At 37.7% G+C, this 10,181-nt stretch overlaps 1 protein-coding gene and 1 pseudogene across 1 annotated transcript; one reads left to right on the forward strand and one right to left on the reverse strand.

Annotated features, from left to right (window-relative positions):
- Nucleotides 1–5,788: 5,788 nt before the first annotated feature.
- Nucleotides 5,789–7,520, forward strand: LOC121235348 (annotated as a pseudogene).
- Nucleotides 7,521–7,557: 37 nt separating this feature from the next.
- LOC121268914 (flavonol synthase/flavanone 3-hydroxylase-like) lies at nt 7,558–9,432 on the reverse strand. The gene is made up of 3 exons (XM_041173183.1): nt 8,992–9,432; nt 8,181–8,502; nt 7,558–8,014 (listed from the first exon to the last, which is right to left on the reverse strand). The coding sequence occupies exons 1-3, from the start codon at nt 9,354–9,356 to the stop codon at nt 7,745–7,747; spliced, it is 957 nt and encodes a 318-aa protein (XP_041029117.1). The 5' UTR covers nt 9,357–9,432; the 3' UTR covers nt 7,558–7,744.
- Between the last annotated feature and the right edge of the window lie 749 nt (nt 9,433–10,181).

A 10,181-nucleotide genomic window follows, 5' to 3' on the forward strand; every position in this document is an offset into this window, starting at 1 on the left:
TTCCCTAGACTCAGATGGTCTGGGTAATTTGATGGGGCAGGCCCTCTAGGATCTGGCCACGACACTCGACTTCGAGTTCCCTTGACATGGACTTGACTCTGCTTAGTTGCCCGACTTTGCTCTCCCGTCAACCCTGCCAGTCGACCAAGGGCTGGCTGATAAGGAGGATACATACATCGACACCGTTGTTTCTTCTAGCCTCCTGGAATCTGCTACTAGCCATCGTGACACAACCTTGACTGGAGGAGTTGAGATTAGACTTCTGATCGATGAGCCTCAGGTCAATCTTGGCTCTCAACGGGAGGTAGGGGAAGGGGAGCCTACTTTGGGCTCCCTTCCCTCAACTATTTCTGGTGGCAAAACCCCAGTGCTCCCCACGAATTAGACTTGAGCGGGGGCAAGTTTTCAATCCCCTCCTCACCCTTTAGCACCTCTTTAGGGGGCAAGGAAAGACCTTCTTCTTTCCCTATTACTGAGGGGGTCTCATTCTTCCTTGTTCAGGTGGATGACCACATGGCTAATTCCCCTCGTGCCAAGGGGGAAGGTGTTGTGTAGTTGCCACCTATCGACTCTGTAACAATAGGTTCAACTCTGCCTATAGGCGAGGCAGGGTGGAAGCCCTCGAGGGCGTTCCTAGCCTTTGCCTCTTAGGGTCTTTCCATAGCTTGAGGCCTCTTCCTCAAGGCGAGGAGCATGCTGGTCCATCTTGAGCTCCAAACGTGATAGGGTCCACAAAGAGAGATGACTCCGTTCGTACCATGGCGTCCTAACTAAAAGATTTCCTTTCCTTGGTAAGTCATTTGTCAAGTTTGGCCTATGTTTTCTTTTGGGCTCAGATCCTTACACATGTGTGGTTTTGGAAGTGTGTGGACTAGCGGCGGCCTAGATCGTTGATGAATAGGTCGACCTGGAGGATGAAGTCAGGGTCAGGTGCATGTGTGCCTTCTAGGCGAGAAAGGAGGTCATGCGTCTGGAGATTGAGAAGGCTGAACTGAAGGTGATCCTTGACCAAGCTGACGGATACATTCGGTCGTTGGAAGTTGACTTGGTTGGTCTATGCAAAGATGTAGCCGTCCTTGGCGAGGAGTTTGACCGCGCGAAGAGGGAAGCTGCTCTCACTCATTTTGAGCTAAGGGTGCTCTAGGACGAGTGCGCTTTGAAGCAGGAACAACTCTCTCGCCTCAAGTGGGAGTTGGAGGAGGCGAGGAAGCCCTGCAGTGAGCAGATCGAGGTCGTCGTGAATGCCATTAAGGAGCATTTACGCTTGATGTTCAACCTGGAGGAAAGGAGGGGAGAGTTGGAGAAGTTGCCTAGTCGGCATGCAACAATGAATAAAGACCGCGACGGGATGGACTAGAGGCAGAGCAAACTGATGGACTCCATGCTTTGACTCAACATGAGGGTTAAAGCTTGTGATAAGCGTATCAAGAAGTTGGAGTCGAAGTCGGCCGCTTCTGGCGAGGAGGTTGCTTGCCTTTCCCTTCGGCTCTTGGCTGTCAAGTCGCAACAGGGCATTCGACTATATTTATGGCACCGGCCTGGAGAGGTTTAGGACCTTCTTACCGGCAAACCCTCAAACCAACTTGAGGACGCTGAACCTTGATCTTTCAAGCCTAACCGTGCCTCGCGCCTATATGTCGACTCTCTTGGGCGGGACACAATGCCTGATGCATTCTCGACCTTGGCCTTGACCTCTCCAGCTCCTCCTACTTGAACACGACACCTTTTGGTTGTGATCATTTTTGTTTATCATTTTTTCTTTCTTGGTTGCGCTAGCCACCTTTGAATAAGAACGAAATTTTGAGTAAATGGACATTTTTCCTTATGTTAATTGACTATAATAATTGCCTCTGGTTTTTTTGTATTGTATGCTCTATGTTTCAGTCGCTTGATATTCTTAACATGTTTCTAAGCGTCGCTATGGCGAGGGTCGTGCAGTCTGAGGACTTGTGCGCTCTATTCCCCACAACGAGTTTGAGGACTCAACATTAGTGGGCGAGGGTCGAGCAGTCTAAGGACTTCCCCGCACTATTATCCACAGCGAGTCTGAGGATTCAATATTAGTAGGCAAGGGTCGCGTAATCTGAGGACTTGTGCGCCCTATTATCCACAACGAGTCTGAGGACTCGACATTAGTGGGCGAGGAGTTTCGGGCAAGGAGATGTACGAGAGGGAAATACACAACTTTATTCATTGTTCTTCATTGCTTACATAGTCTTTTTTTAGATGCTTGGTGTTCTATGGATGTGACAGCTTCTTTTCTTGGGCTTCTTTTAAGCGATACAACTTGAGTTTTCTGTTGAATAAGTGTACTCAAATATGATAAAATCTAAAATCAAGAAGTTCAACATTACACATTCTTTATGTTGAATAGGTTTCCAACTTTTGGGATTAACCCAATTAAGAATGGACAGTTCTGTTTTTGCATTTTCTCTTTTTTATATTATATAAAAGAAAATACTTTTCCCCAACCAATCGACCAATCTACTAGATTAAATTGAGGAATTTAATGCAAATCAAAGGAGCTATGTTTATGTTTCACTTTTTCGAAAAATCTTTATATTCACTCCAAACAATTAATTTTAACTCAATAAATATTCTACTTTTTTTTTCTAAAAAAAAAAAAACTTCTTATTTAATCATTATCTAGACTTCTGTTAAAAAAGAAATATACAAAAACAAAAATAAATTTTACAAAAACACATAAAACTCGCGCTCACAAAATTTCATCTGAATAATTTCTCAAATCTATCAATTTATTTTTATAAACCTCAATGCACAACATATTTAAAAGTTTTTATTTATTGAAATACCCTCTTATTTCTCTCTTTTATCTCTATACAAATTACAATCTCGATTCTTAAATCTTTTGAAGAAATTCTCAAAATCTTCACCTACAAAATAAATTGATCTCAACTTGATGCTTTTGTCATATTTGATAGGAAAAAATTTATTCATTATTATTTTTTTATCATTTTTTTATAATGTTATGATGTGGTATTAAATGATAGATTCACAAGTAAAATATAATAAATGATTTCTAATCATCTAATATCATATCATAAGATAACAAAAAAATAAAAAAAAAATAATGAGTAGCATTACTTATTTGATAGTTGACCCACAAAATTGGTTTATAATGCCACGGTGGATTTTAGACAACTGGAATCTTTAGCTCTAAGTAGATAGGGGCTGATGTTATAAGGGTTCACATCACTGCCCCAACTTCATCTCCATCTTACAAAAAAAGCAGACCCCACCAGATTCCTTCTGTGACCAATTGGCTAATCAATTATGAAAAATGATATTATATTGTCTTATTTTGTTTTTTTTTTTTATATATATATATTTCATATATTTAATTTTTTTTATTTATTGATTAAGAAAGTGATTATTAGTATATTAATATTTTTTTTTATATTTTTTTAAATTGTTTAAGAATATTAAAAAACTACGAATAAAAAAATAGAAAAAATTAAAAAGCAAAATTTTACCTAAGAATACAATACTGTTGGGCAACACCCTAGTTACACTCATGAATAACCAATATTATTTTTTTTACCTAAAAAGCAAAATAAAATATTTTTCTTTTTATTATTATTTTTTTCGCTCTGATTCATAGGGTTAAATCATAAATATTGTTGTTTATGAGAAGGATTATAAGAATAATGCTATACATTATATTCTTATCTTATTTTAATTATATTAAATAATATGTGATATATTTATCACTATTAAATGATGAAGAAATATATAATAAATAATTATTTAATAATAATAAATACGTCACATTTTATTTAATGAAATAAAAATAAAATAATAAAATAATGTATAAAATTTTACACATTAAAAAGCTTAGTAAAAAAATTAAAAAAAAATGTCCATAATTGCTGCCGGCATGTCATAGTACTTGTATACTGCAGTTGCGAAACATATGTGGCTGTGTGATCTTGGTGGTGATTATTTTTTTCAAGGAAAATGATTTACGCTCAGCATTTTTCGAACACACATGTTCACCAAAAACTGTCTGGAGTCTTGTCTTTGTCATTGCCATGTCAGCACTAAATAAGTCAAAAGGAAATTAAATATAATTTATATCTTTGAATCTTGGTGTCTCTTTTGTAATCTCGACCCAAATTATCACTTTTATAACATAGTGTTCTTAAAGTTAAAAGATTTTACATTAATGTGTACTCTTTATTAAGATCCCACCATCATGATTATAGTGTATAATATTTTGAAAAATACTCCTGACCAGAGACACCTATAATATGTATTTATCAAAGACCAATAGAGAAGTGATATGTAAGGCTTCCTTAATTGTGATAGTGGGGATGCATACAGGAGATTTGTGTTTCTCCTTCCCGATCGAGTCTCATCTCTCTCTCCTTCGAAATTGATCTCCTCTCTCTCATTCGATAGCTCACGGAAGACTCTTCATCTCTCTACTTCGAGACATCCAGATTCACACATACAGGTAGACTCTCCCTCTCTCTCCTTCGATCAAATGTCTCTCTCTACTTCGATCGATCGACTCTCCCTCTCTCTACTTCGATCGCTCAACTCTCTCTCTCTCTCTCTCTCTCCCCTTCCCTCTCTCTCGATTTCGATCTCTCACGGAAAATTTCTCCCGAAATCAATCGGTCGACTCTCTCTCTCCCCTTCGATCTCTCTCCGTCGATCTCTCTCACGAAAACCCTCCCAACTGTCAAGCACCTCAGGTATGGTTTCTCTTTTTGTAATTCCTAATTTCTAATAGTGTGTGTTTTGTTGTAGGATTTTTGAGATTTTTGGCTTTGATTTCTCATTGTCTGCACAATGACGAACCAAGCATTTCGAGAGGGAGTAGAGGTTTCGATGAGCATCTGGGTGGCTTCGATGGGAGCAGAGAGAGAGGGAGCAGAGGTTTTGTGAACATAGAGAGTGAGAGAGCAGAGAGAGGTGGAGGGGAGGCTTGAGAGAGGGAGGGTTTGGTTTTCTAAACAGAGAGAGTGAGAGAGCAGAGAGAGGGGGAAGGGGATGCTTGAGAGGGAGGGATGACGCAGAAGTTATTTTCTAATATTTTTCATCTATCTTGATAGTTAGGGCATGCTAATGATCTTAAAATTATATTGTTTGGGTTTTACATTTTAAGAAAAATAGTGTTAATTTGAGGTATAAAGTGGAAGCATTTTTCCAAAGTATACTCTTTATGGCATGAAAATTTATAATTAATATAAATTCTTAATTACTAATTAATATATGACTGTTAAGATTCTGTCATGTCACCTTTATTATTTATTTTTAACTCATTAGAGGCTTGTTTGGTTATACAAAACTAAATTATCTCATCTCATCTTATATAATTATAACTTTTCCAAACTCCCACACAAAATATAATAAACAATTTAACTTTTTCAAATATCAAAATAAAAATTATATTAAAAAATTATATTATAACAATATTTTATTCAACTTTCAACAAAACATCTCATCTCATCTAAACTGTATAACCAAACGAAACCTAACGATAGAAGTGGAAGAGTGTTCTATTTTTAAAAGTATAATTAATATACATTAGTTTATAGTTTATTGTAAAAAACATTAATTTGTTATAAGGTGGAAATTAAGCTTGCTTTAGGTTCAATATTATTGGAATTTGTAACACACTTATGGATTAGCACATGATATTTTAAAAAAATAAAATTATCACATCATATATGTACATGCAAGAAAGTAATCATTACCCGATGATTATCTGAATATTAACAAAGATATAAATCTCCTTCCATTTTTTTTTCATTAACTAATGGCTAATCTCCCCCTATTCCCTAGATCAATATCCTTCATGATCATGATCATCTTCTTTGCCTGCAAACTCTATTAACGATGAAGGTTCAAGTTTCCACCAGGACCAAAACCTTGGCCAATCATAGGAAACCTTTTACCAAACCAAGCCAGTAAAATGCCAAAACTATTTAGAAATGACCTCAAACTTACATATTATCGGTTTGGTATGGTTCAAATCTAAGCATAGTAGTGTCAAACTCAGAATTGGCAAAGGAATTAGTTCTCAAAGATAAGGATCTGCAATTTGCAAGTCGTAAGGCAACTGCTAAGATAACCAAAGCTGATGGCGGCAAGGACCTTATCTGGGCTGATTATGGCTCGCTTCCACTATATATGTGAAGGTAAGAAAGCTTTGTACTCTTGAGCTTTAGTCCCGGTTTGGATTGGAAACCGGGGTAAACAATTTTCAACTCCTTTTAACTCATATCATCTCATCATTACAATTTTTTCAAATTTCCACGCAAAATATAATAAACAATTCAATTTTTTCAAATCTCAAAATAATAATAATATTATAACAATATTTTATTCAATTCATCTAAAACCATCTCAACTCATCTGAAGATTTATGTCCCAAGATTCTTGAGGCCCTTAGACCCATTAGGGATGATGAAGTTAGAGCCATGGTTGATTCCATTTTCTAGGATTGCAGCAGACCTGAAAATCATGGGAAAAGTGTAGTGGTGGGGAAGTATTTGAGCTAATGTGGCATTCAACAATATTACAATACTGGCCTTTGGAAAGCGGTTTGAGAATTATAAGGATGGTGTAATAGACAAGAAAGGGTTGGAACTCATTGCAATTGTGGTAAATGCAATAGATCAGCTTGGAGAATCACTTACCTTATTTGAGTCAATCAAGTGGCTGGGATGGATTGCATGGATTAAAAATGAAGAATTTGCCAAGTATTCTGCACGCAGAAAGAAGCTTATAACCCGGACTCTCATGGAAGAGCACATGCACACTTGCAATAATATTGATGGTGATGAGAAGCCTCACTTTGAGGATGCATTGGCTACTCTTAGAGAAAGATATGAACTCAGTGAGGATGCCATAATAGGACAACATTGGAACAGACATTGTCACTGCAGGTATGGACACCATTGCTATATATTACTGCAGAATGGGCTATGGGCCATATATAGCTGAGTTGATCAAGAACCGAGGGTCCAACACAAGGCCCAATAGCAGGACAGCGTGCTCAGGCCCAATCATATGATGTCAGAATCCGAAGCCCCAAGCCTACCTTACTACAAAGTGTAGCAAAGGAGGCATTAAGGTTGCACCCTCCAACCCCATTGATGCTACCCCATAGGGCCAATGCCAATGTCAAGATTGGAGGGCATGACATTCCAAAGGGTTCAAGTGTTCATGTGAACGTTTGGGCCATAGATTGGGACCCAAAGGTTTAGAAAGAACCATTGGAGTTTAGGCCTGAACGGTACCTGGAAGAGGACGTTGACATGGAAGGCAATGATTTTCGTTTACTGCCATTTGGTGCAGGGCGGGAGGCGCATGTGTCCAGCCGCGCAGCTTAGTTTGCATCAACTTGGTCACCTCCATGGTGGGTCAGCTACTGCACCATTTCAAGTGGATCCCACCTGAAGGGGTGGGTCCCAAAGGAGGAGATAGACATATAACTGAGCCCCGGAATGGTGATTGGTGAGTTACATAATCATAACTAATAAACATGATCCAATTCATTACATGAAACAAAACCAGAATCACTTCACAATCATAAGCCTTCATTCAGTTCATGATGAGTATTATTTTCACAAGCACATTGAACAGAAGAACTCAAAACACAAATGGAATATGATTTTTGCCCAGGGGGAATGGGGTACACATTATTAAAGGGAGGAGATCAGAAACCAGAAATACTGAAGGAGGAGGGGGAGAAAAAGGAGATGAGTGACTAGGTGGATATTGCATAGTGGGTAATGTTTATAACATCTTCCGGTCGAGAGGGTGGATGGGTCTTGTTTCTCATCCTCAGCTGCTGGTACTCTTTGTATTGGAATCCTCTGTACTTTGGTGGCTCTCCAATCTCTTTGGTGAACTGTGATAATGGTTCCACCCACTTGTCTCCTTGCAAGTTATAGAAATATGCATATGAGAATCTGCTTCTTTCTTCTCGTCTCACCACTCTGTGAGTAGCACTCTTAAATTTTTTGTTGCTCAACACCTGAAATCTCCAAATCATGTTTTCCAAAGAAGAAAACAAATCATTAGTTGGTTTGTTCCAACCACCTTTAATCATAAGTTACTTCGACTCTTCCTAGTTCTCTCTTAGGAATAATGAGTTTGAAAATAGATCAGATGATCAGAAGAGATGAAATTTGGACTACTACCTGAATGACATCGCCTAGATTGACAACAATGGTGTCTTCAACTGGAGTTACAGGAATCCATTCTCCATTTTTGAGAACTTCTAGGCCTCCAACTTCGTCTTGAAACACAAAAGTGATCAAATTCCCATCTTCATGTTCCGAGATACCATTACTCTCTTCTTCAGTTGCCGGGAAGTAACGCAAAGCTGCCATGAAATCCCAGCTCCTATCTTGATTGTATTCCTTAAGGAAGTTGGGAGGGAGACCCAAGCAGTCATTTAAGATGCTCTCTACAAGCACTCCAGTTCTGGTTAAGTGGGAGAACATCTCTTCCAACACTTCCCTATCAAAATCAACAATATGCATATATTTTAACCATGTTTGAGTAATTAAAACATATATCTGCCAGTAGTACTGCATGCAATCAGCTAACTAAAAATTTATATTCTTCCCAACTGCACCAATTAATTTTGATGAACAATAATGACTGAATGAGTATTTCATAACCTCGTAATTGTCAAGAATATAATACAAATAATAAAATCTACCTCTTCCCATCAGCTTAAGCTTTTGAGACAAGTGGTAATTTCACAGTAATTGCTATTCTTCATCTTGAATTTCTCATTAATAGTTATAATAGCTGACGTGACAGTTTAAATAGCTTCTTAAATGAAATGAAAAGCCACTTACAATAAGTTATATTAACTGGTATGATTGAAAATGACAGAATCTAGGATGAAAAACAACATTTTCCTATTATTGCAAGCCTGTTTAATGCTTGGTGTCCGATTTAGTTTGAGGTGATAAAATCGGGTAGATCACGGCCAATTACCTGAATTCCGGTGGGTTTTGGGGGTAGATATTGAAGCCAGAGTTGGGTGGAAAGAGGAGCAAGTACTCATTCTTGTCCGGTGAGTTTTGAGGCTGCCTATTGTAACCAGCAGGAAGAGGTGCAGCAGATACAGGACTAAACTTGAGCTTTTCCTCATCAGGGTACTCAAAAAATGTCTTGGAGAGTTGGAGGGCACGGTTCATCAGGTCGAGTGGCACCCCATGGTTCACAATACGGAAGAACCCATGCTCTAAACAGGACTGGTAAATTGCGTCCATTGCTAATTTCTTCTTCTTGTCTCCCTGATCACCATTGCTACTTAAGAAAGGAGAGAGATCAACTGTGGGAATGCCTGAGCCGGCCATTTCTTTCAACCTCGATCAAACTCTGCTTGCAGCTTGATGACTTTGATTCTGTAGCACTACACCATGGAATATTCATTTTAAAGTTGAAGATATAGAAGCAGACAAAATCAAGTAGTTCTTTATGTAGCCACAAAACATATTAAAAAGGATGAATGGCAGACATTCAGACTTCTTCTTGTACACTAGAAACTTGCAGCTGGCTAAAATATAATATAAAAAGGGTGATAAAATATAAGTGAAAACCGAGGGAGAAAAATGCAGCCAATAATATAAGAAAAATGCAGACAATAATATTAGAGTTGAAGGACGTAGGTTGGTGAGAGATTGGTAGGTCGGCAAAAGAAAATGCTAGAAAGAAACTGACAAAAATGGTCATGAACTGAGACTGACAATTATTGTTGGTGCGTCTAAGCTCGATCGTGCAGCTTATGAATGGCCTGCAATTTCATCAGTCTTGCAGAAATCCTTACAAAGAAGGAAGATTGTGCCTTCGAGTTTATATCTTTAAAATCCAAATCTCCAATTTAGATTATATATTAAATGGATGATCTATATCTTTAAAATCAAGATCTTCTGATCATTAGATTATATATTAAAATTTAGATTTAGATTTGGATGAGTTTTAAGCTTAGATTCCAAATTACATTAAAGATACATGCCAAATTCAAGTTTAGAGACCGATTCGAAAAATCATAATCGGGTTCGGAATCAGGTAAGGATTGATTCAATAAATTTGGTGATTCAACAAATTGAATGAGACAATTCATAACAATTTTGAATCAGTTATTTCAATGGTGATAAAAATATTAAAAATCATATATAATG

The sequence above is a fragment of the Juglans microcarpa x Juglans regia genome, chromosome 6D, assembly GCF_004785595.1.
Source record: "Juglans microcarpa x Juglans regia isolate MS1-56 chromosome 6D, Jm3101_v1.0, whole genome shotgun sequence".
Classification (NCBI taxonomy): Eukaryota; Viridiplantae; Streptophyta; class Magnoliopsida; order Fagales; family Juglandaceae; genus Juglans; species Juglans microcarpa x Juglans regia.

What these genes read in the sequence shown, in the direction of transcription:
- LOC121268914 (XM_041173183.1), bottom strand. Translation starts at nt 9,356, where the DNA reads ATGGCCGGCTCAGGCATTCCCACAGTTGATCTCTCTCCTTTCTTAAGT. An exon ending in CAAAACCCACCGGAATTCAG is followed by an intron (nt 8,503 to 8,991) that starts GTAATTGGCCGT and finishes TGATTTTGATAG; the next exon opens with GGAAGTGTTGGAAGAGATGT. An exon ending in ATCTAGGCGATGTCATTCAG is followed by an intron (nt 8,015 to 8,180) that starts GTAGTAGTCCAA and finishes TGGAGATTTCAG; the next exon opens with GTGTTGAGCAACAAAAAATT.